This window comes from Stigmatopora nigra, chromosome 5, assembly GCF_051989575.1.
Source record: "Stigmatopora nigra isolate UIUO_SnigA chromosome 5, RoL_Snig_1.1, whole genome shotgun sequence".
In the NCBI taxonomy this organism is placed as follows: Eukaryota; Metazoa; Chordata; class Actinopteri; order Syngnathiformes; family Syngnathidae; genus Stigmatopora; species Stigmatopora nigra.
The window spans coordinates 8829541-8857279 of record NC_135512.1 but is presented as its reverse complement, the minus strand read 5'-3'; the positions used below and the strand labels follow the sequence as shown (position 1 = coordinate 8857279).

Sequence of the window (27739 nt, the reverse complement as noted above, 5' to 3'; positions counted from 1 at the left end):
GCATGAATACAGTTAATTTTTAGATTGAAGATTTATTATAAATGTTATAAATTGCGAACATTTTATTGTATTTGTTTGCATTTTTTAATTAGAATACCTTGAAATGTTTGTCAATTGGAGTTTATATTAATTAAAATGGGCTTTTATGGAGAACCATGGAGTAATAGGGTGTACTGTAGTGTTAGTTATATATAGAAAATGGATGAATAGATGTAAATTAAAAGCCTCTTTCAAGGAAGAACATGCCAAATGTGTAATTGCGATGTGGCATATATTTTAGGAGTACTCCAATCATTGGAAATATTCCATACATATAAATAATGAATATATCCATTAATACAAGTGTTCCAAATACAGTATCTTTCTTGTTTGTATTTAAAGTGGAGTTCTGTCATTTTTTGAATAAGGTATTGTGTTATTGTATTGACTATTTAATGGAATTTAACAACATTACCTAAAAAATAGACAATCAATTTGTTGTTTCATTTTCAAGGTTTTTGTAGTACTACTAGGAAGTATTACTATAGTAAAGATTTCTTATCTGGCTGTCAAAATATGTGTAAGAAGTTCATTTTCACAGGTTTTAACGGTGTGATATCAGGTTAAATTAAGCAGCTGCACGGATGATGTCACATTTTGCAGTCCTGGGAGGTGAAAATCAACTGACGTTCTCATCACATCAACAGAGGCAATTATATGAGCTCATGATGATTTTCATGGTCCAACGCAAAATGGATCATTCCGTGTCACATTTATCTACCAAGTGTTGTTTTTCAGTTTATGTTGTGTCCTCTCTTAACACACTACAGAGTTGATGCTGCACAGTTCCCAAAGAAAACTAAACTACAGACTAAATGCCAAGCATATTTTCAAGTCGAGTGAATACTGTCCTCTAGTGCTCAACATAGGTACACCTAGGTTCTTACTTTTAGTGCAATGCTCTTTGTTTTAAGGATTTACATGATTACCATAATACATTTGGTTGATAGGGTTTCCCATCTTACACATCACATACAGACAACATTAAAGGGATCCCTATTAAGATGATTAAATAAACTTAATTCTCAGCCTTCTTGTATGGAGTTGCGTGTTCTTGCTGTGCCTACATGGATTTTCTTTGGGTACTCCGATTTCCTTCCACATACTCAAAACATATTGTCAGTGCATGTGAGCACAAATGGTGGTTTTGCTATTGTGCCTGTTATTGGCTTGCAACCAGTCCAGGAGTTAGCCCGCCTCCTCCCCATCATCAGCAGGGAATGATGTCCCCCACTGGATTAGGTTGTTAAAATAATAAAGAAAATATTGTGTATAAGTATTGGAATTTGGGTTGACATTTTGGCTCAGTGTGATATTGCCTTAGTCCAAAAGAAAGGCTTTATTGACATGATCAGCAGGTTACCTTAAGTAGACATCTGATACATAACCAATTGATTTCTGATTGCAATCCGATAGTATCAAATTCCGGACATGGTTATCTCTATCCTGCCTCTGAGTGAGCAAATGGTTTAGGGGGAAAACATATACAATATCTACTGTGCAACTTCCTGCTTTTAATGACCTAAGCCTTCTCATTGCACAAAGAATAAAATAGGAAGACTAGAGTCCAGTATATCTGCAGATATTTTGTTGTTGTCAGCTCCCGCCTGATGGCTGTATAGCCTACCTAATGAGGCTCATCGCCATCTCTCGACTAACAGCAAAGTAGGTGGGAAGTGTTGATAGCTCCTCCTCTAAATGACCTGATCGGTCATTCACGGTCATGTTTTCTTACCAGCTGAGTTCACTTAACATTTGGTTGTATAGCACAAGGTCATCTTGTGCAGGGACAGCGAGAGGGGGGCTTCAACATGATTTGGACACAACACATTTGAATTCAGACATTCAGGCGCCTCTTGACAGTCCACAGCATATTAGAGATTTAAATGAATCATAATGATGCCATTAGAATTGTGTTCATTTCACAAGCAATGTCTACTCTATGCAGTTTAACACCATCTGGCTAAATCAGTGCAGGCAGTAGATGTGGTGCCATACGTTTTCAGGACAGCCAGTTTCAAAGTAGACACTAATTATACAAGCAATGACACATACTATTTGTAGTCACGGCTAGTTGATGTGTACTCCTCTTGTGGTAGTGGAAAACACCCGTGAATCTGTATATTTTACGCTTCAGATATTTCAGCATCAAGCGCATGGAATCGGAATTATATGTTTATGAATTATGCAAAGCAATCATTGGAATATCCTTCAATATGTCATGAGAAAAGTAAGACGGTGTGATACATTTTTAATTGTTGTTGGTCATTTTTATGGCACTCTTTTGTTGTGGTTTTCACCTTGAAGTTGAATATCATTTTACAGTCCTCAAAGTTATATTATTCTATTGATTAGATACTTTTGGCTATGCATTTTGTCTATTTAGATTGTACTGCACCTTTGACATAAATTACAGACCTCTTACATGAGTTTGAGTAGATGTTTTACCCTATTTTACAGTGTAAAATACACAAATTAAACACTGAATTGTGAAGTGCCCCATCTCATATAACATTAACAGTGCTGAGATAATGGATATTATTTCTACTTGTATATAGCATGCCAAAGCATGACTTTTTATTCTCTATTTTTGAGTTTTTATTAAAATGGTAATATATATTCTCTGCAAGAAATATATGTTGACTTTTCTTTCTCAAGGCTCTCATCAGGAAACATCAAATACATCATTGTAGTTCATTTAGTCAGTGACTCACTTGTTTATTTCTTAGTGGTAATATATATTCTCTGCAAGAAATATATGTTGACTTTTCTTTCTCAAGGCTCTCATCAGGAAACATCAAATACATCATTGTAGTTCATTTAGTCAGTGACTCACTTGTTTATTTCTTAGTTTCTTTTTTGTATATTCAAGGGCTCTACATTGTTGTGTTTCTGGCATTCAATTGCAACTCTTGAAGACTGCCACGTGGCAGAGGAACTGGGATGGATTGGCGGTAGACTGTATACTAAAGAAAATACAGAGAAAAAATACAATTGTATCAATAATTCACAACTTTAGAATAGCTAAGCTTTGCTGTAGTCTGAATATTTCCAAGCACACCTCTGGCAATTGAATCCTCACGTCGAGGCTGTCTGGAGAAGAGACAACAATTGAAGCAGCAACTTCCTGTATTGGATTCTTTTCCAGTTGCTGGTTAAAGCCAAGTAGAAACGCCATGCCTGGGATGTAGGTCTTAATACTGGAAGGGGAAAATATCATATTTTTCAAACTGGTCAGTTACAAGAAACTAAATTTAGTGAGTGAAATGTGCTCTCACCCTCTGAAAAACTCTGCCATTGTCTCAGGGATTTTGTCCCAGTGGACTTTAGCCCTAAGCGTTGGCTTGGAACCAGGCAGACGTACAGTATCGGCTCTCAATGACATGTCAAAGGACTGACATTCAGCTCCCCATCTAAGGTGTGCCTGGAACAAATATAGGACATCAGCCAAGTTTGACTCATGACACTTGGCTGTGGTGCCAGCATGTCATTTCCTAAATACCAACACAAAACACATTAGCAACTGTAACCCCAGTGCAATACTAATCCATCATTTGAAATGTGATAATTATTAATGGACTTCTACAATGCTTACATCCCTACAAAACCACTACTCCCACCCTCTGATTGGTAGCAGTTCAGGTGGAGTTTCACAGTACCTGCATGCAAAACTAACTTTGTAGCAGCAGCCAATAGTTCTATCAACAAAACAAAAAACATAAAACTATAACATGTACTAACTTTGTCTCACTCTGCTGCTACTGTCTCTCTAAAATTAATTTCGCATAGAGCACGATACATATTCTTAATGCAATATGCTGGATAAAGAATCCAATCGTATTGTGTATATTTTTTTCAGTCTCGCTGCCATTTTTAAGAATACAGACTACATGACTGTATGATAAGTGTGGGTCTGAATGATTGCGGTCCATATGTGTACCCATTCGTCGACCAGTAACCAGTCCCCACAATCTCAAAAAAAGAATGTCAGCTGGGATATCATTCAGCCCCAAGCATTATCAGTAGTAAGACGAATGGATAGATGGTAGAAGACAACTACCATGTTTTGTGTTTTGAGGTATACCTTTGCTTCTGCACGGGCCTGCTGCTCTAAGTCCATACACATTTTCCAGTTGGTATTGTCTCCCACCTGGGACACAATGATTTGGGTGTTTTTAAGGCTGGAGGTGGGTGTGTAGAACACAGCTGTTTCATAACCTTCCGGCTTGAGGTTCCCACTCAAGGCAAGAGCTCGGATGTTGAAAATAGCTTCAGGTGTTGAGTTGGAGGCCTGTGATACCAAACATGTTGTCAATGTTTCATTCTAACTAGAAGGATCACATTGATCAATTAATTCTGCTGGATAAGACTTTGGGACACAGTATTATTTCAGTGTTTTTTTTTCTCCATTTACCATTCCAGGAGGGCTCACATTAACATCTGTTTCAGTTGATTCTGAATCTGAGAATATTTGCCCTTCCTGTAAACAACCAAGTGGTATTATAGTTATAACAGCTGGAATCTAAAACAACGGGCTGTAAAGTTGCCTGTATAGTGCAGGACCTTTGAGAGCCTTATCGTCGGGTATTGGGTCGAGCCAGCATTGACCTCAAATCGGATCTTGTCAACAGCTTTGGTTCCCTGGACTTGAACAAGCATACTCAATTAAATATATTGGAACATAGTTTTTAGTGCAATACTGTTTGTTGTGTTTCAGTTTTGAGCTTACCAGGGACTACTTTAAGTGCTACATTGCTGTATCCCAGGAGATAGTACAACGGGTACTCTTCATGGTAATATGTTCGTCTCAACTCGGATTCAACACAGAAAACTGCTCCGTAAATGTTTTTCTCGGAACACATTTTAGACATTGGATGCCAGTTATTGGGCCTCTGTATCTGTTTAAGAACAATGATTTTAGTCTTTCATAAATGTTGTTTTTAAGTGATTCTCCCAAGTAAGTTGATTATACCTCTTCATCAAATTCAATCTTCACAACTGTGGGACCCTTGCGGACAATTTCATTATTAGAGTCGATAGCTTTGGGCATCATTGGGGTCATTTTAGGTAAAGTTGGGGCTCCAATGTTCCTCGAAATTGCATATACATCAGAGCTAATGTTTGGAAAAAGAATAAGAAAAATGTTAGCTCTTTGTCTACCACAAATGTATTATACTGTTAGCAGCACAAATTGCTTGAATACAACTACGATATTAGTACAGAATAAAATAATTATCTTAAGTCATTCGAGAAGCAACATTCAAACTGGAAATTATGGCAATGTGAATTCTGGCTTTTGATTGTGTGCAAAATCACTTGGTTTTACTCAGTGAAAATGATATCCACCAAATTCTGGCTAATTATGGCTTTTATACCCACCATACTTGCACTTCGTTTTAAACAGAACAACTCAGATGTTTGAAATCAAACAGGTTTGACTGAGCCAAGTCATTTGCTACCAGCAAATGTGGCACTCTGTGAGTGCCAGAATCGGCCTGCATGCAACCCAATGTGTACACACACTTTGCTCTGCTCAATTGTTACAAAACAATCCATTAATTAGTCTGTACCACAAATTCCACCATGCAAGTTATTTATCTAATTAGCTTTTTGATACCACTTTGGAGCAGTTAGTAACAATTGTTGCTCTCTTCGCAAAATATATTTTCACTGCCGGCATCGATCCAACTTTTGTTCCATTTATCCCCACAATGGTCGAAGGGGTGCTGTATCTGATCCCAGCTGACTATGGATGGTGGCTGTATGATTGGGGGTGCAAATGGTTATTTGTCTCTCTGTGTGCCCTACGGCTGACTGGCAACCAGTATAGGGTGTTTAATCAGCTGAGGTAGTCTTTGGCAAACCATAACCCTTAAGCTCAATACAGGGATCTCAAATGGTGGGGTTCAAAAGACTATGAATATTTGCATCAAATATATGTATTTTTCTCTCTTTTATGATCTTTGACCCTACATCCACAAATCTTACCTTACTGCGATGAGTTCAATTTCATTTTTGCTCAAAGGGAAGTCAAGTTGAAATTTCCTTTCTTTGATGTTAACCCTAGTGTTTAACTTCCATGGAACAGAATATGGTATTTTGCTTTTAAACTCAACACCACTCTGGAAAAGTTCAGTGTTGATACCATAGGACAACCAAAGATCCTTTGTGCAACTGTTAAAAAAAAGCAAAAAAATGTAATTCAATAAATAAAATAGTTGTAACTTTTGATAATCAGGATTTAATATTTACCCAACAAAGCCATCAGTGTCCAGTGAAATTTCTGAGTTCAAGAGTTGTCCAAGGCTATCAGTTACTGGTGGATTTAAAGACGTCTTTGCTAAAAATAACACAAAAATATGATTATAAAAGATAAACAATGCATTCAAATGTATTCACCATGTTAGGTTTAAAAACCAACAAAAAAAATGTTGTCACCATTCACAGTGATGTCACTAAGAGCGTGATAATATTTGCTGATCTCGATTGGTAGGCCAAGAGTGGAAGCCTGGAAGTAGCGGGTCTCAAAGATTAAGAAAGACTTTGTCCAATGCCATGAAATTCCTTTCTGTAAATTCTGAATGATTGTCCACACAGAGCTGCCTTTCCCTGTCAAAGGACCTACAGCCTGCAAGTACAATAATTTGTTAGTACACTTTACTGTGGAATGATTAAAGTGGAATCTTCTTTGCTTGCACTTTATGATGCTTTATGCACTCACATTGATGATATTGCGAATGAACTCTTTGTTGATATCAGCAAACAACCACTCTTGTCCAGAAGCACGAGAATAGAAATTAAGAAGTGGTTTAGCACTGTTTTGAGATTCCCAGTTTAGAAACTAAACAAATAAATGAATCAGACACAATAATGCTGGTTAGCGACATACTATACGTTGACACATTCCAATTAAAAGTCAAAATTAAGCACCAACCTGACGATAAAAAGTCTGGAAGTCACTAATATCTCCTTTCAATTGAGAGGCGATTGCGCCAATGATATCCTTGATTCCATCAGCACGTACCCCCACCTTGGAAAGAGAAACAACAAATCAACATCAATGACTGAGGATGGTTGTCTTGAATGATGTATGCATGATTATACTCTAATATAATTTACCTCCATGAGTTGCAAAATCCTACCAATAAAATACAACTTTCCTTTCATCATAATTTCAGTAGGAATCATTTCTGTTGCATTTCTCAGCATGAAGAATTCTCCAGCCATGCCGAGGCGTAAATCATCTGAAAAATAGTTATACAGAATCTTAAATGTGACAATTATATTGTTCAACTTCAACATACCATCAAACCAATCCAAGCGCATAGCCTTGCTGAAGCGATAGGTGAGGCGACCAAATTTTGGAGCCAGGATTTTCACTGCTACGTTGCAAGCAGTGGATCTTTTGAGACACCACCCAGAAAAACACAAACAAAAACAAAAAAACAACATACACAATTGATTCACAGTATGATAAATTCATAATTAGAATTTGTCGGTATACCCACAGATATTGATTGTCGGGAGTTCTGGATTTGGCCATGCTTCTCAAGTAGGTGTACACAAAGCTAACTACATGGAGGTCCTTTTCCTCCTGCAGGTGTGCAGTTACTGTTGAAACTAGCGCCATCGGTGGTTTTGTGTCGAATAAGATCATGATGGCCAACATGCGCAAATCAGCAGGAAGGTCCTTTTGCAGATAAAGACTCATGGCGATGTCTTGCACCTGAAGATTTCAATATCACAGCATAGCTCTTGTGTTAGTTTTTACCAAAAGCCTACACTGACAAAAGTAACTGATTTTACACATAAAAGCTTATTTTTCCAAAAATGTAATGTCTACTTTGGGAATATTACCTACTGATATTCAAGAACTAAGGGAATCGGTACTCTGTGTTCTTACACTGTGTGGGTCTCGTGCAGCGATGAGTCTCAGGGATTGGACAGCGGCACTCAGCACACGAGGAGGAAGCACCACTGGGTTGGCCGACACTCCAGGGAGGAAGCGCATTATGGTTTTTATGCTGCTTGGGTGACCCGCATTGCCAAGAGCTTTTAGGGCCAGAACTATGTCGTCCTCATTGTTGTTCTTTAGACTGTCCATAGCAAAGTCCAGAAGTGGCTGGGTAAAGAAATGAAATGATTTAGTCTTGACAATAGTTTTGTATCTTCTTCTTTCATCTTCTGCATGTGTTCAGTACTGTAGTGATTCAAAATAGTTCAATGTTAAACATTGCAGCAGTCGTGGCAGCCTGCAACAAAGTAAGGGAAGTGAACCACTATAACCTCGGGAGGCCGCTCTAATTATATATTGGTGAGAGTTTTTAAGATATATGTTTAATATAATTGGTCTGACTGGAGGTAAATGTTGAGTTTTATCCAAAACCAAAGCAAAATGCATCTTTTGGATCGTTTCAATACCTGAACAGCTGACACAGGACAAGGTGTGTAGTAGGCGCAATGCTTGTACACCAGTGAGCCGTAAGAAAGGGCCACAGTATGCCACACAAATTTGTTTGATCTACTGTATGGCAGGTTAAGGAACATCTGGGAAGAAAATGCAAAGGCAATGTTATATTTTGGCTGGGTTCAAACATTGTTTTCCTCTTTTTTCTCCATCCTCACTTTAGCCATTTCAATCAGTTCCGTAGTTGGCTCTAGATGGTTGAAGCCCAGCAACAGCGTTTGGAATGCCTCGAATGCACTTAGGTCTCCATTCTGGAATCTTGTTTGCAAGAATTTAAGGATCCTGGCATCATTGACTTCCACAATCGTGTCCAAAAACCAACGTCTAATAAGGGCAAAATCAGATGAAATTGGTTAAGTAGTTCTAATCTTTTCCATCAAAGATTATCCTTATGCCTAATTTAATTAATTAATTTAAAAGATTGCCATGAGATAAAGGTCAGAGGTTTTCTTTAATCAAATATAATGGGTCAACGACTTCTTTGGTTTTAATAAAAAATTAAAAAAAACGACTTTTTATATTAACCTTTCTGCAGTCAAAGCCAGCATGATAATGAATATTTAATCAGGCAAATGTCAGGCGGAGGACATTCTCAACTGAATGAAAATGTACCATTCAGTAATTACTCAATCTGTTGATGTGGATAAGATTTGACTAAATGTGCATTAACCCCAAGCACTTCAGGTGCTGTCAGAGCGAACTGATTAATCGCAACACTTTGTCATGTTGATGTCCCATATAACATACCGGTGGAATTCTCAAGTAAAATAGGTTTCTCAGTGGCTGTGACTTTCAGATACTGCACCTGTATTCGTCATTGGCACCAAGCTGCTTCCACATAACTTCTAAGTCTTCATAAGGCACCAGTCGAAGGAGTTGATACAATTTCATTACTTCCTCAGTTGATGCGCTCGCAATTTGGTACTTATTGGCGTCAGCCAAATGTTTGATCATCTCAACAGCCTGAGGAAAGAAGATTGGTGTGTTGTGGTCATTTGGACGTTTAACCCTATACGTCTACCTTTTACTATATGGCAGCCATTAATGCTGTTAGATGTCAACAAACAGAGTGTATTTAACTTTTTTTTTAATCTGATCTGGAGTCCCCATACTGATAAATATAGGCCACACTTGCATAACAAATGTTAATAATATGGCCTTAATACCCTCACTTGTATGCCAAATGTTAACATTAGTGTGTAAATAACCCTAAATGTGATGCTCGCTTGACCAATAAAGGGTTGAGGATATTCATTTTTTTTTGTAAAGTGAAATGAAATGTTTAACTTTTTTCCACTCAGATTATTTGTATTTCCATTTCATATGTATTGATATTTAATTCGCTTTAACCGTATGATGATTACCTTTGCTACTGGGTCATCCACGTTCTGCATGACAATGGGAATACCTGCTCCTGCTTCGACAAACTTGTAAACAATGTTCCCTCTGTTTTTCAAGGACCCAGAATTAACAGCAGAAGGTGTTTCTCTCACATCCAACAATACTATCTCCTTCCTTTGGGATCAAGAGTTTCAAATTATTAGGATTGCCAGGTGGTTCACAGTAACCAAAAAAAATTACATCTAGTAATATCTTACGTTGCTTTCAATTTGAAGCTTCCTCCCTTCACATTGAAAGGACTGAAATGTTGTTGCTCCAAGCCATGAGCCCTTGAAATAAGTCCTCCTTCAACACTTGGTTTAATAGTGTACACATATCTCATAGTTGAAACGATAGAATCTCCTCTCTGGAATGGTAGACACCGCACATTATAAGATGTTTCATTAAAATTCAGCAGTCCAATCCCAAAAATAGCCAAATATGCTACATTATGAATTTTGATTATTTTCCCTACAATGTTATATTCCAATAAAATATTTGCTCCATAATGTCAAACAAATATACCTTCTTGGAAATGTCATCAAGCACTGCAGTGGCCATTCCACTGTAGCGTTCTGCCTTCTCTCTGCAATTTGTGACATCCACAACTTGAGTGATGGTCATGTCGTTTGTTGCCTTGTTTTTCTCAATGGCATAGTTACTCTGACACATGCCATGAATACCAGCCTGTAAATAAAGCATATTTTTCAGTCACACTTAATAAGACAGATGGACATTGACCATAAAAATGATTGTTTTCTCACCTCCTCAAGCTCATAGAATGTCTGTGTGGTCTTGACAGTGATATGGAAGAAGCTGAGTATACCCCTAATGATGTTCACAACAGTATCCGATACCTCAGCTGAGGCGTGGATGTTGCCTACATGGCCGGCGGTAAAGTCAAACATGAAGGGTTTGACGAGCTGGCCCGCAATACGCTGGGTGACTTTTGGCGCAGCCATGAAACTGTGTTTCCCTGGGAAGCCATTAAATTCTTCAAAGGCCAAATCGGAAACCTTTAAAGCAGAGAAGAACAAACCTTAATACTACTGAGAGCTTTACACTAGCATGAAGAGGAATATTTTTAAAAATAATTTGACAGATGAAAACACATTGTAGTCAATAGACAGTTACAAACTGGTGGGTTATTGACATCATAAAACTGCTTTTGTCAAACTGACTGCAGTGCTGCTATAACAGCAATTCACTGAAACATAACATGATTCAATATAAAACTTTTTTAGAGGCGAAAAAAAATAAAGGTGCTCATTTTGCTGAATTTTCAATTGTCTTTTAAGAGCAATATAAAACGCTTCCCTTAATTTGGATAATAAAAGAAGCAGAGCATGATTTAAAGAGAACCTTTTACATATATTGTTTTGTCACAACCAACTTTATTGTTCTTTAGATTATTGTCATAGTTTTTTTTTTTTGTGTTACCTGAAGAAGGAAGGTCTCCGCAGACACACCAACAATCTTAACCTTGCATGTTATTTTGGCCCCAGATTCAGCCATGTTTGGCATGCCCAGTCCAAAATTGGCCAGACCTTCATATTTGTACTCGTAGGTTTTCTTGGGGTTGAGGCTCAAATCTGGAATGAGTTTTCAAAAGTATACAATGAAAACAATACTCGACTAAGACCTATTCAGTCGTACATCATTTGTTGAAAAACTCACCATATCGGAGACTTTGACATGCTACAAAAAATAATATTAAAACAGTTAACATGAGAACATCATATGAATACTAAATATATATTTGTAATATTTTTTTAATTAAAGACAACTTACTGGCTAAAGCCACAAGGCAGCAGAGGACAAGCCCTCTCATGGTCAAAGTAGTCAGGAGTAAACATTTCACATCAGCCCCTTAAATAGCTGAGTGTGTTTGATTAGGACCCCTGTTGACCCTTTTAGAGCAGGTCATGTGCGCTTTTAAGGCAGTCAACATCAATGCAAAGTCAACACTGATTTGACTGCAACACAGTCACACTGACATTGTCAGAATGACACGAAAGAGACAGATTATCATTAACAACTGCATCCGTATGATAAAAAGCTGCTCTTAGACAAAAATACAACATACTGATATATACTTTAGCAATATTTTAAGGTCGTGTAAAATTGGTCTGCACATTAGTGATTACATTCTATAGGACTCCACTTCAATTGCACTGAAAATAAGTATAGCATTTAACTATCGACAAAAAAATAAAAACAAAAGATGCACGTCCAATGGTAGTACTTTTTATGTAACTCTCTAATGACGAACAAAATGCCCCTGGCCACAAAATAATCAAGGTGGCTATAAAAACAGTCTGCACATCCTTCTGTCAATGTCAATTATTGTGATGTAAATAGACACCAAAATACATATTTTCTACCTTTAATATTATCCCGTACATTCATATAAAAAGAAACAAAAAGCATACATTTCTACCTTGAATAGGATTCATAACCTCCATAACTAAACTACAAAAAATAAACTGAAATATTTTGAAGGGAGAAGAGAAAAAAAACACGCACACAAACAGACAATAAGCATTTTGTATCAATATGTACACCCGCAATTGGATACTTTGCCCTTCCACTGTGCCATACATGCAAATATGTGCTTTTATTTCAGCACTTAGTCAAAACAGTGCTGGGGTTAGAAGTCTATTTTTCCAATGTGGCAATGTTTACTCACTCACTGGATCCCCTCACAAAAAATAAATAAAAAATATACCCATACTTTGCCCATTCCAGATCACCCCGCAGATGTTTGTTGGGAAAAAATGAAACTGCTTTCAACAACATTGGGTTGGCTTATGAAGATATAATTCTTGATTAAGGGATTTTTGCTTGATAGTTTATGCTGTTTATAAGATGGGTTGCGTAAATTGAACTATTTCTTATTACATTTTCTTCATATATGGCTTATTCATGTCATTTATAATTCATGACTAAATCATTAAAACACAAACAGAACTCTAGAAATGGTCTTGATAATGACTTTGGCTTATTTGTGCAAAATAACACATCCAAGATATTGAATTATTTGTCACTGAAATGCCGATATAATTGACTTTAAAAGTAATATCAATGTGGATCACATACACAATTGTGATCACCCAAGTACAGTTACTCAGGAAGGTACTGCCATCTAGCGAGGCAAGCTGGACAATATTGAAGGATATTGTACAATAATTTTCACTTTTCTGCAGATAAATTGTCATATCATATCATTCCATTCCCCTGCTAATAAAATATTCTCACAATTTTATTAAATTACTGCAGAATACTGTTTTCAGATGATATAATGAGTCATGATTCTTGATATATATATATATATATATATATATATATATATATATATATATATATATATATATATATATATATATATATATATATATATATATATATATATATATATATATATATATATATATATATATATATATATATATATATATATATATATATATATATATATATATATATATATATATATATATATATATATATATATATATATATATATATATCTGTTATTATATTTAATTATAATGTATTTTTAGTTTTTAATGAGCCCTGATGAATTGGACTGTTTTTTTTTAATAGAGAATAAAAAATAAGAGAAACATGAAATGAGGCAAAGAGGCACTTTATATACAAAATATGATAAGAAGCAATGGAAAAAAACAGTTGACAGGGACCCCATGTGGCTCGAGATATATGGGATAGGATCCAGCACCCCCCACTGAAAATTGATTGGTTGGGTGTTTAACTCCTCCCATATCACACCTGAATCAAATGATCAATCAACAAACCAGGAAGCTGTCCAGAAGCCTGATGTGGACACTGATTATTGGATTCGTGTGTGTTGGAGGAAGGAGACATGCAAAACAAGTGTCGTTGAAGATCGGAGTTCGTGACCCCTGATCAAGGGGTAGAACTAAAAAGTTTTTCTTATTTATATTGAGGTGCGCTGTTGGTACTAGTAATTGTATTGATATTTTAGTCCACTGGAGAGCGCTATTGCTCGCAATTTTCCCATGAAGCGCATCCAAGGTGCGTTAAGTTTCCCAAGCAAGCAGCAAGTTTGGACTAAGAAAATAGAGTAAGTTTTTGCTAAATTCATTTTGATAATTAATTTAACATTTTGAAACAATTGTAAGTGCATTTCTGTTGTCTTAAGTAGAGTACAAACGTCATTAAATTAAAGAAAACAAATCAAACCAAAGGTAAGTGTATGTTGAGTACAGGGTTACTCCAGAAAATATTGTTGAATTGTTGTTTGCATGTATCAGAACAGAAATATTAACAGGAACGATGAAGTATGAGATGTTAACACTACTGTTCACATTTACTTGAAATCTGTGTTATAGGACAGAATATTATTCACTTTGATCTAGTGCATAACTTCATCTGAAGCATTCAAAACAACATGGCACATTTTTAAAAAGTCTGTAGTATTCCTCTTGAACCTAGAAAAAAAGAGAAAGCTTTACTATTTTGCTGACATCTGTTATCATAATACACTGTAAAATTACATAGTGATGAGCATACTTAACCACAATGTGATGTTATTATTCTTAGTATAAGTCTCATAGTATAAGCAAATTATGCTATTATATATAAGTATTTGAAGTATTTACAAAGTTCTTCATTATGACTACTACTTCACTCACATGCCACTACCAATTGTTTAATTTAAAACAGTGAAATTATATTTAAACAGTCAGGTTAACTTGATCTGAGCTGTTTTCCCCAATAGGAAACAATGAGGGCAGAGTATTTAGGGTTTAAATTCTTGTTGCATGTGACAAAAAAATGAATGCATACCTTCCTGGAGAGCAGACAGAGAAATATGAAGATAAACATGCCCTGAAAGGCATTGGTAATGGTGAACAGATATGCTGTCAACGTGCTTTCGTAGAGGATGTGCAGCACCCCGAAGGTCCAAGTGGCACCCAATACAAAGAGCAACGCTATGGCTCCACGGGCGCATGACCTGACAGAGCAAAAACCAAAACTGATTGCTATTTGACACATTAGAACAAAAGCCTAGCAAATAACTGTTAATCTAACCTGATATTCTCATAGTGGCTTATGTCAGGTTTCTTCACCACCGTGTGCCGGTAAACTCTATAGATGATCACAACAAAGGCCAGCAGATTCACCTGAGTGGAGATGAAAACAATCACATCCCAATTCATGTCCATTCTAGTTGGTATACATACTTTCTTGCTGCTGACTTAATTAAGTTACCAGAATGATCAAACAGGCAGGTCCAATAAAGCTCCATATGAAGTGATTCTCTGTGCTCAGCCAACACCTGAAATACAAAACAAGACATCCCACTTAGCAACCTTGATTAATTGAATTTTGCCTGCCTTTTATCATCGGCTGTTAGTTTCTATCTCTCCTGATCTAAATCAATAGTGGTTTGTTTGGGTCAGCACTCAACCAACCACACAAATGCAAATATACTTTCGTCCTCTATATTTTCAAAGTCAATTTGGAAATCATAAACAACGAACATGCATTTATTTTTCAGGACTGTACTGTAATAATGTCTTTTTTTTTACTTTATGGCCTAAGAAGCCACCTGTTTTTTTCCAGGATTCTGTCATTTGAGTTGTAGTTAAGGGCTTGGCGTAAAGCTTTTTATTCACACTTTCTTCTACTGTGAGTCATCAAATAAAATAAGAAAATATACATGCTCACATTTTATCAGTGCCATAATACTTGGAACCGAGCGTAGCTGAGATGGCCACGACGACTGCTGGGCTTCCATAACCAAAGATGTAAAAGTTACGGTGCAGAAAGCCTTTGTTGTAGATGACGCCAACCACTATTAAGTACAGATGGATGCCCTCGATGCACATCCAGGCAAACGCCGCTAGAAAGAAATAGTGCAGCAGCCCCGCAATAACAGAGCAAAAGATCTGACAGGAAACAAAAAGAGAGAGTGTGAAAGAGGGAGAGAGGAAAAAGAGAATATTACATCTGAAAGGCCATTTGAGCAACCTGAAAAATGTTGATATTCATGTTAGTACCGCTCATTCTGGGCACCACAACCAAAGAACCATAAAACTTGAATTACATTGCTTTATAATGAGACAATAAAAATGAAGGATACAAATGTTTAAAGCAATAAGGTGAATTTCATATCTGCAAAAGATTGTTTGCTCACAGTGTAGAATATGAGACTCAATTTTGAATGGCATGGTAAAATATCACTAAAAGGAAAACAACTTCATAGTTCTTATAGCAAACGAGCTACATGTGCAATATCAACATGTTTATTGTGCATCCTTTCCTTTTCGGTAGTGTGTCACTATGTCTCACTTAGAAACAATGCGTCGGATTGGTGTAAACATGTGACAGGACACAACAAATAACACCAATCGAAACAAATACTAGTAGCATTTTAACTGAACTGAGTAAATGCAGTTCTTCTTCATAGTAAAAAAATGTAAGAATTATGTCTTAAACCTAGTCTGGTATATACATTTCAGCTAAAAAATTTAACTGAGTACCAGTGTAAATATAATTCTGTAATCATTGAGCCCTGGGAAAAAAATAAAAGCCAACAAGGCACTTTTTTTTGTGTTGTGAACATTGAAACAAATTTGAGACTATGCAATTATTGAGGTTTGACTCTACGTACTGTATTTTAAAGCAACAATTCCCGATTTAGTGAATGATACTTTCCGAATTCATTTGCCTGATATGGAAGTGTGTATAGTATTTTTTTCCTTGTTTTTCTTCTCACATGAGCATAGTTACCTGTGAGATGGTGAATTTGTCTTTGGTTAAACATATGGATATTGGAGAGGAAGAATAATGTTCATGGCCATCCTGGCTCTCTTTAATTACCTTATGGTTGCTCATGTTGATCCCCACCAGAAATATGAACTCGGCCATAAATAGACTGCAGCACAGATTCTTGTGAATGGTAGTCCTGGTGCTCTGGATCTCACTGAAGAACCAGAAGGTGAAGATGCACATGGACAGACAGATGAGAGAGATGATCATCCCCAGCTGGGTGATGCGGGTCAGGACTGTTTGGTGGTTGATGAACTGACAAGCAAAGAGAAATTAATGATATTTATTTACAGTTTAATATTTATTTTTACTTTTAAAAAAATAGCAGCAGATTCAGAAGTGAATACACCTTTTATCAAAACTGAAACGACTAAAAATGAACAACTGTGGATCATTTTTGGTCGTGTATTCTTAAAGGTATGTTTGGGGTGCTGTAAGAAATAAAAGTAATATACACTACTTACATTGGCTCTCCCCGAGGACATGAGGATTGCAAAATGTGTGAGGTGGTTGCAAGTGCATGTGGTCGTATTAGTGTCGACGTGGATGGTCTTGCAACCTTGTGTGGACCAGTGACCCTGCAGAGTGTCGGTTGTGTACTCCCAGAAGGCGCACTTGGTAAATTCAGCTTCAGTGTCGATTGGCTTTGAAGTAGATGGAAGCAGAAACTTAAGTAAGATAGATATTTGAATTAAATGTGGATGACAATTCATATTACATTCTAGCAGAGGGTGGCCAAAAAGTATTATTCCAAAAGTATTACAAGTGTGTATAATGTGTAGCATTATCTTAAAGGGTCAAAGGCTATAAAAATTAGATTGTTTATGGTTATAAAAATAACTAAAGCTCTCATGTAACAAATACCCCTAAATGCATATGCTAATAATTGTTTACCCTGATTTATAAAAGTGTGACTTTCGATAGTAAACACAAAATTGCCTGTTTCTTTTTTTTCATCAACTATGAAAACATACGTTATTACGAACACAGCAATATCAGATGGATGCAAATCTCATAGTTGATATAATTATTGCTGTTTTGGTTCTAGTATGTCAAACAGAATAATACTGTAAAGCTATGGTTTTAGTAAACCATTGCACAAAGTGCTTACTGCTGCAAAATGACGGGATATTAAGGGGAACTCCCCCAAAAGGTCCTGCACTGCAAATTTGCAGCAGTAGCAAATTGAGTGAAAGACAGCATGTCCATACATTTTTACCTCAAGGTGTGTCAGAGTAAAGATGACATGGTCAAGCTGGTAGACGTCAGCAGGTTTGACGGCAGCTGCCACCACTTGGGAGTTGACAGTCATTTTCGCCATTTCTGCATAGCGCAAGTAGTCTGTGTCACCTGGGTCGATGTTTGACTTCAGGATGTCTCCCATGCTGTCATATCGCACAAATACCACTGACACGCTTTCTGATGGACAAAATAAGTTCAGAGAATGAATTAGAAATGTCACATCTAAAGTCCTTGCTTACTGACATTGAGTGTCAAGTGTTGTAATAATTAATTTAGCACAAATGACTGGAAACAGAATGTTTATCTTGAATTACTGGAACATGAATGTATACATTGCGCCTGGAGAAGAGTCTATGGCCCAAGGACCTTTGACCATTGATTCAGTTTCAACATTCAATACAGTTGCAGACATGTAAATTATTATATAACAATGCTTAACCATCAATTGCTATCATTTGATTGAGGTTACACTTACCATTACTATCATCCGCTTGTCTCGTTTTTGGCGTTAACGTCATGCGATTGCCTCCCATGGTGCACGACAATGTGGCTTCTTTGTGACTGGCATCAAAAGTGAACGATCTCATTTCTATGAAAAAGGATTAGTATATAAAAGGGAAACTCTGCAAAGGATAAATGATCACTTTACCCATTTGTGTCGTTTTAAGTTGAAGCTCATTTGGAGTTCCGAGTGTGTTGGCTAAAATGAGAGCACTCTCTTCAACAGCATGTAGTAGCTTTGTAACTGTTTGTCCCCGGCGAGCATCTTTAATCTTGCTCCATGCCACTAGTTCATCTTTCTCCACCAAATTGCTCACAGATTTAACTAATTTCTGTTGACAAGAGCAAGCTTTTCTTATACTTTAGTTCTTCAATGAATCATGCCTTGGTTTGACAGGTGTATCATGGTCACAACAGTGAATGAGAGGAAGAAAACAAGTAAGTTAGGATTACTATGAGAGTTGAGTGGGCAACAGCCGGTGCGACTGCCTGGTCCTTTTCTCCTGTGGCCAGCAATGACATGGAGCGGCTCAAGGCCTCGACGAATGCAATCACTTCCACTGAGGTCAGATCCCCAGACGACTGCTGAGCAATTTTGTTCAGTAAGCTTAGGGGCTCAGTCAGGTTATTCAACTAAAAGGGCAACAAAATAGAAGATATAATTGTATTTGGCGAGAAAATTCATTTTGACTGGTGAAATACACACAAAAAAAAGCTTTGGATATTTTTTATTGAAGGCAGCCTGAGTGGTTATATCGTTGTCGTCACAGTTCTCGGGGTCGAGGGTTCGATCCCAGGTGAGTTCTACTTTGCATGTTCCCCCTGGGATTTAATTGGTTTTCTTTGGGTACCCTGATTTTCTCCTACATTCCAAAAAACCTGAAGGGTAGGCTGGTTGAACACTCTAAATTGCCACTAGGGATGAGTTTGAGCGTGAATTGTTGTCTGTCTCCTTGTACCCTGAGATTGACTGGCCACCAATTCAGAGTGTCACCCGGCTAGTGTCTGAAGTCAGCTAGGATGTGCTCCAGCACCCCCGTGACCCTTTTTGAGTTCCACGTGTCAGTGGACCTTCTATTGTTCCATATTTGTCTTTGTTTTCATGGATAAATGTATAATCAATTCTATTGAATTCCATTAGAAGAGCTACTTACATTTTCAAGTGTTTTGTTGACAGTCTGTGTGATGCACCCATTGTTGTTGTGGCAATATTTTAGAGGATGATCTGGAAAACAACAATGCAGTCATTACCCTCTCTAATAACTGTCTTTTTACATTTAACATTAATCTTGTGAATTTTATGCGACATCATCTCTTTCGGAAGTTTTTTTTTTACTGTGGGTGCACCAGCAACATTTGCAAGCAAAAAAGTATGCACCAAATTGGCAATATGAGCAAATATAGGGAAGGTGCTTGTATTTTCTTCCATCCCTCACTGACCTTTACATCTTCCACCTCGCTCTGGATGAAAGTGCTTTGTGCCAGAAGTTGGGATGTAATCACGCTGACAGGTGCAATAGAAAGATCCATTGATATTATGGCAGTGTGAGTTCGAACCGCAGGCCTGTCCTCCCTCACATTCATCAATGTCTGAAAAATGCACACAAAGAGCGTACTTTCAGTTTAAAGCAAATGCAATGTGATTAAAGGAGATCATGCAAATTAGAGAGGGCCAAGTATAAGGGTTTGTAATGAAAAATAATAAAATTCCCATTTAACTTATAGCGTAATTTCATTTGACATAACGTTAGGAATGCTGACTTTTATGCGGGGTACATGTCCCCATAGTGTGTATGTGTGTGGGCAGCGAAGTACAGAGGAATTGTTGTACATTTGCACTGTTTTTCATGGTGAATATTGAGCCACAGTTCTCGAGTGAAATCTTAGATCAGCAGATGGGGATGAGGCAAAGCGCCTGGGGAAGAAGTACCTCCAATGTGTTTATCCACCATAGTTCAGTGAAAGACAAAACAGTTTACACATTCACACACAATTCCAGCAGCTAAACATCTAACAGCTGTTCAGTCCACATGCTTTCACACCTAATGAGAAGGTAAATCTGTAATTCGCAAAAACATGACCATTATGACAAACAGGAAATCATTTATCAAAACATCAGCCAAGATTCTGAAAGCTACATTTTCTGGATGTATTGTTCAGTGGGCTTTGTCTTTAGTCGTTGAATTTAAATGATATTTTTAAGTCAATGTATTTGGGTTTAAATCCAGGTCGGTACACTTGTATGGAGTTTACATGTTCGCTCTGCGCCTGTGTGGGTTATCTCCGGGTACTCTGGTTTACAGCAGCCTACCTATGCACTGTGTGCCATCATTTGTCTGAAAATTAGCCTGTCCAGATGATGTGTATCCAGGCAAACATGTGCAGTAGTAGCTGCCTACTGTATTTGTGCAGTTGGCCTTTTTGCCACAGATATTTGTCACATTTTGACATTCGTTGTCATCTGGGGAAAGAAAAAAAAACATTGTAGTTATCTGGGAAAACATTGTTGCATAATTTGGCAGTTATCGATTTAGACTGAAAAAAGCTGATATCAGCCAGAAGACAACAGAAAACATACATTTTTGGATTCAAGAAAATAAACCGCATATTTTTCATTCATATGCAATGGCTTTTTAAACATTGGGAATTTTCCATTCACAGGCACCAGCGTTCAAGTTTGAAAATTGGCCTATTCCTTTTCGCAGAGCAAAATCATCACATTCTCTGCACATGATGAAAATCGTGAAATTTCCGCTTTCTGTCAAACCACGGAAACTGTAGACTTCTTAATTTTCTACTGACCCCCCCCAAAAAATTCTATTTATGTAGATTCTGTCTGTGTCATGTTGGAATTTACTGGAAGGGTCCAAGTAATTATAGTGTTGTTTTCCTGTTTCTATGCATGACAAATATTGTGCCTTTCCTCTCATCTTTACTTTGTGTACAAAGGTTATCCAACAGGGGATATCCTGCCTTCTCATGAGGTGACTAGGATTCAGAAGGGAAATAGCTTGCACCATGCACAGGATGCTTAAGCAGTGACTCTTACACGTGTGTCACTTTTGCATTCACACTTTCATGTTTTATCAAAGTACACTCCTCCACACATGCACAACATTTTAGGCTCACATTAAAGAAAGAGAGAAAGAATGGCAAGCTAGATTGATTGTAAAATTACATTTAGAGACTTTATTAAACCCTGTTCATCCCAACATTATCTGTCAATGTTTATCTGGTGTAAAGTTAAATTTACAATGCTGTTAAAAACAAGTAGGCCTCCATTTAATGTGTTGTATTAACAGTGTTCTACAATGAGTATATCTCACAAAATTAGAATATCGGAAGAGGGAGTCAATATTTTTGTTAAACATTTTAGAAAGCGAAACTTATTTTTTATTCAAAACACATTGGCTTACAGATAATGCAAAACTAGAATATAATAAGATAAAAAAGTAAAATAAGTAATAATAATAATAAAAGTTAAGCCCTGCTTCAATGTGTCCACTTAGAGCAGGGGTGACACTTATTTTAATTATTTCAGTGCCAATATAAAGTATTATGATTACAAAATTACATCAAAGTATTACTGATTGATTTTGGGGGCAATGACACGGAATAAACTCAGACATGTGGTTGAACATTTTAAATACACATGCTATTTGATGAAGCTATTTTATGCGATTTGCACATCTCATATCGTATATTCTTACTTTGACTGACTTCTCTCAGTGGTATCTTCAAATGAGCAAATCCAATGCAACCCATGTTGTTTTTACTAACAAAAAAGTGTATATTTTGTGCATGTGTGCAAGGAATCCAGAGATATTTCTGGAAAAACTGACAAATAGGACAGTTTTGTAAATTCCCAAGTCTATGGCTCTGGTAAGTGTACTTTCATTTTCTTACTCTCCATAAAAATGAACTTATGGTGCAGTACAACCTAAAAGGTTAGGAGCCTGTGTAAGGCCATCATAATGATGACAATGTGACTGTTTTCTTTGCAAAATGTGCAAAGATCAATATTACAAACATGCTCTCTTTCAACATTAGAACCAATCAGTAACTCTACTATGCCAATATGTCTGGGGAGTAATATTTACCATTGCAAAAAGTTGTACCGTCTCCGGTATATCCGTGGTCACAAAAGCAAGCCTCATTCGAGCCATTCAAAGCCTTGCATCTTGCCAGCTTGTGGCAAGATTTACAAATGTCAGAAAATCGGCAGGGGTCCATCAAACTGCAAAGCCATGCTGCAGAGGCAAAAGAAAAAAGAAAGTATATACCTGCATTTGAAAATATTCTACAGCATAGATGTATTTGATGAATACCTAGCTGAGTTTTTTTGTTGTCATTACAGTGTTGTTACATACAATATTTGTCTGCAATATATATGTATGTACAGTCCATGAGTACAGCATATAAAGTTTGTTTAATTCACATACCTGTCAAAAGTACTAGTTTCATTGGTGACCAAAGCGACGTCTCCATAATTGCACTGGTTCTGATTTTGGCTTTTAGCCGACTGTCTGGTGTGGGCTGGCTTCTGACGTGGTCCACTTCCTTACATCACTTTTCCTGTTTCTCTAAACCTGGCCCTTCCTGTCTTGATATTTAATCTACTCCTTGCAAAACAAACAAAAACACACTAGTAAAGCCCCACTGTAACCTAACTCTTCCCAAAAATTACTTCATTTGATTAAACCTACCATATATAATGTTTTGTAGCATTTACGTAGGTCGTTTAAGTATTCTTGTGGTTCATCGTGCCCTTTGGAAAACCTCTAGTATTTCCATTGTTCTCATTGTCCAATGAGCTTTTAGTAAGCTGACCAGTATTCGGACTCTAGCTGGAATGAAGGATGACCTCCTCCCTTCCGCAGCTAACTTGCATAACTTGATTGTTGCCAATGTCAAGGCCTGTGGAATTTAGTGTCTTGTCACCTGCTGTCCTAATCATTCCAAATAACAAATGTATTGATAAATGTCATGTTTTTCTATACCCACATTTACAATACATACTGTACTTACTTTGCTCTCCAAGTATCGTTCTCAAACCATCATTTAAATGTAAATATTAATTTAACTATGGTAAACTATAAAAAAATGTCATACTTAGAAATTACGAATACAATCCAAACGAGTAAATAAACAGCATTTTTTAAATTTATTTGAAAGACAACCCCCCCCCCCCAACCTAAGATATCAACACATTTCTATACTTCCAAGCTATAAATATTAATGTTCCAAATAGTTTTTTCCCAAAACTTAGTTAGGAAATAGATGGCATGAAATAGGAATTCTATAAAGACAAGTAGCCATTCAGGTGTCACTGAGGTCTTTTTATACCCGATTTTTTTTTCTTTTTCTCACCAACCTCTTCATTGATAAATGCTCTCCTTTGGAGAACTTCTTTGTTGACGTTATTGCAATCTGTGAAGGCGGTTTGAATTGCTCAGGCAAGGCGTAAAGTTGTTTTGAATGCTACAGTTTGATTTGCTCAGCATTATTGTTCTGGGAAAGAGCTCAGTGAAAAACGAATGTTAATGGGATGATTTGAATTCATTCCGAAATCGTAAGGGGGAAGAAAAATAGGATCTTGACTCGGACACATCTGGACTTATAGGACCCTTCCACTCATCTATTCCTTTGTTTTGTGGGTGCATACATTGAATGAGACTCCTCAGGGGTTCTTAATTTTCTTCATAGTTTCTATTGTTAATGGAAAAAAAGAAGATTCACTGGGATTTGCTTTAGAGAATTAGGCTTCCCTTCTTTTGATATGGAAATTCTGACTCTGAAGACTTGCCCATAGATTTGACCTGTGAGATTTTGTGAACCTATTTAGACAACATTTGAGAATTGGAGTGAAATGTTTACTGTATAATCAGTTTTGATACTTGGCACACGTGAGATCCACCTTATGGTCTGCCTGATGGGAGCACTGTTTACTGGGCCACAGATGGCCACAACTCTCACTCGTAAACTGGAAGCACTTTTTTATTGCAATACACAAGAGAGGAAATGCGAACTTACTACTGTGTGCTGCTATGCGACTGGGATAGTCATGCACAAGTCTCTTCATTTGTTTATAATTTTATATATATATATATATATATATATATATATATATATATATATATATATATATATATATATATACATATATATATATATATATATATATATATATATATATATATATATATATATATATATATATATATATATATATATATATATATATATATATATATATATATATATATATATATATATATATATATATATATATATATATATATATATATATATATATATATATATATATATTTTATTTTTTTTTTTAAATTAAAAAATGTGTGAATTAATATTTGAAAAGCACGTCATGACAATGCTACTTTGTACTTATGTATTGGTTTGTCTTCAGTTTAAATGTTTAGCAATTTGATCCTTACATAAGAACTCCTATTCCTGCTATTGTGATTTCAAAATAATGATTTTTGATGAAGTTAAAAACTGCATTGATGTATAAAGTATGATGTGTTCTAACCTTTGGTGAGATTGATTTATGCAAACTTAAAGGTGAAGCCACCAGCACTGTGTATGCCACCTCTCCATGAGGCCAATTCTGAATTTATAAAATTTCCAGAAGCTTGATAATGTAATTTGGAGTGGCCTTTTATAGGTTAGGTCACCTGCAGTGCGCCTTGCAAATTGAATAAAGAACTGTAATAGAAAAAGGATGTCAGGTGGGCTCCCTGCTTATAAAATCATTAACAGCAGTATGTCTTTTCTAATAGAGGAGCTCATTCATTCTGAGGATAAAATATTGTGAAAGTATAGGGAGAAACCTCCTTTACTTTTCGTTTAGCACTCGCCTCAGAACAATCCCAGCACAGGTTAAAAGTCATGTGTACATCAGCAGTGGGGTCTAATATGTTGAGTTGTATAATCCCTGACTTCACTTCGACTTAAATTTTGTTCAAAATACATTTTTAGTATTACCATATTAGTGCATCGTGTAAGGTACAGTGCTTTAAGGTAGTGGTCCCCAAACACCGGTCATTGGACCGTTACCGGTCCGCGAACCACCTAGTGCCGGTCCGACAGAGAAATAAATATTAACATTATCAATCTCGCACTCCTACTTGAAATGAGAAAAGTTGTTATAATAACAATAAATGGTTTCTAATATGCTTGGGACTTGGTTTTTGGCCGTTGTGGATGTCGTCTGTGTAGCATACAGCCTTTATGCGGATAGACAGTACGGAAGATAAATGAACGAAGTAATGATTGCTAGAGAATTTTAATATACAATGTAATTCTGTATCCTATATCTGATTTTATATGTAGTAATACAGTTACTAGTTGTTCTTGTGATATGTAAATTTGAAGCCCAACTCCTCTCGTTATTCATGAACTGATAACTGATGAAAATTTGGTAGATTTATGGGACGGGACGGTATATGTTGATCTTCTTTATTTATTTATTTATTTTATTTATTTATATCTGGGCTTATTAATTGCTGACTTATTGTGCCTGCAAGCTCAAAGTTAGCCAGGAGAGGGCAGTTCAGTCAAACAAATGTTACCTGTTAGTTACAAGTGACTAAATTTTGGGCTGCCTTCAGCCTGTAATAGCACCCATGTATTTTTTTTTTATGGCCCAGTATTTATATATTTAATGTCACATTTCAAAATGCAAAAGACAGATACTATATACATCTAACAATTGAAATGTATATGCCGTTTTAGAAAACAAATCTGGAAAGGCCTTGTTTTGGTAGAATTGCTTACAAATTTGATTTAGGAGCAGAAGTGTTCCAATAATTGATTATTTTACACTTGATTGTGTTTTTATGTTTGATTTTTACGAATATTTCTCGGCGCCCGCCCCCAACGAAGATCAAATTGTCCAAGCTCAGTGGAATAATTTGTAATCCCCTTAAATCTTGTTTAAAGCAAGTATGGATTCTTTGAGACACAGGAGGTGGTATGAGGACAAATAGTACACCCCCTCCTTTGGTCCCATGCTGATGGCTTTGTTTGGGTCATATCGTAATAATACTGCAGCTAGGTCAAATGCTGGCGCTCCTTCCACAGAACTCCCAGCGTTCTCAGCAGGACTTGGGCCATGTACAGCAGGAGGTAGAAAACCCTGTCTAATCCTTTCAATGGTTTTACAAATATCCACATTTCCTCACTGATTAATGCAGCAGGATTTTTTACAGCAGTGTTATGGAATGTTTTTCCATCAGCCTCGTAATTTATTTTTGCTGCCATTGTGATGGAGAACACTATAAAATATTGTCTCATGATAGTTGTTACTTGTGATTTCATTCAATAGACAAATTTGGATTAGCTCTGTGACTTATTATAGGCCAGTGGCATAACCATTTTGGACAAAGCAGTTCTGCACTGATGATAAAACACTTTAGCACTTTTTTTGTTTGTCAACTATTGTATTCTAGTGTCCCTGTAATGTATTGGCTATAGTAAAAAAAAATACTTGTGTTATTTACTGCATCCAGACAATGAAACATTATGAATACATAATGCCAAGGGTAATTTTCTCCATGTCTATTCATTCAAAAAAGGAGAAATGTTTTACACGCTGTCACCTGCTTATTATGTTGTCTAGTGCAGGGAGCCTTCAATTCCCAGTGTGTATTCTTTACGTTCCTGTTCATTAGGCCATTGCATCTACTCTATGCTTGTACACGCTATGCATTAATTACTATGATATGCCTCTTTTATTTAAATGTTGTTTTTTTAATGATTTTCATGTGTATCTAAACATATCGTTCTTTCCATGCTGATGAGCTGCTATCAAGGCAAACACACATTATAGATCTAGATCTCTACATACAAATGTCCTTTCATAATTAGTGCTTTGACTAATCCTAACAGGTTTCATTTTAATATTATTTACTTTTTTACGTTGAGACTTGGTTACAAACAAAAACACAGCAACAAAATAATACTTTTTATCCATTCTTACTTTTAAAAAAATGTCATAGTGAAAGGTTTTTTCCTCCTTGTGCGAAGAGAATTGTCTTCACTTTGACCTTTTCAGAAGAAAGCTTTGTCTGCCTTTTTTTGACCCTCTTTCAGCAGTGTCAGGGACTGTCCTCGAGCGGTCATCCAATCTGCCCTGCTGACATGGAAGAGAGCTTTTACTGGCCTCTCAAAGAGGGAACCACAAACCACTGACAGTTGCCCTTAATGTGGCTTCCTTTTTCACAGTGGGGGATAAAAAACAACCCTTTTATCATGGTTTACGCCAAAATA

General features: G+C 36.5%; 3 protein-coding genes across 5 annotated transcripts in view; 1 reads left to right on the top strand and 2 right to left on the bottom strand.

Annotated features, from left to right (window-relative positions):
* Positions 1–1354: 1354 nt before the first annotated feature.
* Positions 1355–11796, bottom strand: vtg3 (vitellogenin 3, phosvitinless). Of its 3 annotated transcripts, none has more exons than XM_077716797.1 (28): positions 11678–11796; positions 11564–11584; positions 11327–11478; positions 10651–10902; positions 10412–10573; positions 10105–10253; positions 9871–10021; positions 9312–9469; positions 8665–8830; positions 8461–8586; positions 7943–8161; positions 7548–7765; positions 7344–7441; positions 7159–7283; positions 6974–7069; positions 6761–6880; positions 6478–6667; positions 6292–6379; positions 6028–6213; positions 5012–5153; positions 4769–4937; positions 4603–4685; positions 4454–4519; positions 4124–4330; positions 3318–3463; positions 3101–3239; positions 2876–3005; positions 1355–1843 (listed from the first exon to the last, which is right to left on the bottom strand). In XM_077716797.1, exons 1-27 carry the CDS (start codon positions 11715–11717, stop codon positions 2916–2918), a joined length of 3759 nt encoding a protein of 1252 aa, XP_077572923.1. In that variant the 5' UTR covers positions 11718–11796; the 3' UTR covers positions 1355–1843; positions 2876–2915. The 3 variants fall into 3 exon arrangements, with proteins under 3 accessions (XP_077572923.1, XP_077572924.1, XP_077572922.1); XM_077716798.1 differs by having other exon boundaries at positions 1355–1822; positions 2880–3005; XM_077716796.1 differs by lacking the exon at positions 1355–1843 and having other exon boundaries at positions 2855–3005.
* Positions 11797–13540: 1744 nt separating this feature from the next.
* Positions 13541–23072, bottom strand: adgrl4 (adhesion G protein-coupled receptor L4). The gene is made up of 16 exons (XM_077716799.1): positions 22891–23072; positions 22549–22698; positions 20760–20909; positions 19889–20038; positions 19603–19673; positions 18902–19081; positions 18597–18780; positions 18423–18536; positions 17925–18124; positions 17170–17349; positions 16757–16960; positions 15602–15822; positions 15143–15209; positions 14963–15054; positions 14717–14885; positions 13541–14358 (listed from the first exon to the last, which is right to left on the bottom strand). The coding sequence occupies exons 1-16, from the start codon at positions 22934–22936 to the stop codon at positions 14296–14298; spliced, it is 2241 nt and encodes a 746-aa protein (XP_077572925.1). The 5' UTR covers positions 22937–23072; the 3' UTR covers positions 13541–14295.
* Positions 13657–27739, top strand: part of adgrl2a (adhesion G protein-coupled receptor L2a) — a 163322-nt gene continuing 149239 nt past the window's right edge. The window contains exon 1 of the mRNA XM_077716758.1: positions 13657–13991. The gene's annotated coding sequence lies outside the window, so the exon portion shown is untranslated. The remainder of the gene's footprint in view (positions 13992–27739) is intronic.

Coding starts and splice junctions, on each gene's coding strand:
- adgrl4 (XM_077716799.1), bottom strand. CDS start 22,936: ATGGAGACGTCGCTTTGGTCACCAATGAAACTAGTACTTTTGACAG. Junction 19,082..19,602: donor TCAACAAAACACTTGAAAAT/GTAAGTAGCTCT, acceptor TTGCCCTTTTAG/TTGAATAACCTGACTGAGCC. Junction 14,359..14,716: donor TCTGTCTGCTCTCCAGGAAG/GTATGCATTCAT, acceptor CTTTTTTTCTAG/GTTCAAGAGGAATACTACAG.
- vtg3 (XM_077716797.1), bottom strand. CDS start 11,717: ATGAGAGGGCTTGTCCTCTGCTGCCTTGTGGCTTTAGCCA. Junction 4,520..4,602: donor CGACGATAAGGCTCTCAAAG/GTCCTGCACTAT, acceptor GGTTGTTTACAG/GAAGGGCAAATATTCTCAGA. Junction 3,240..3,317: donor ATGGCAGAGTTTTTCAGAGG/GTGAGAGCACAT, acceptor TTCCCCTTCCAG/TATTAAGACCTACATCCCAG.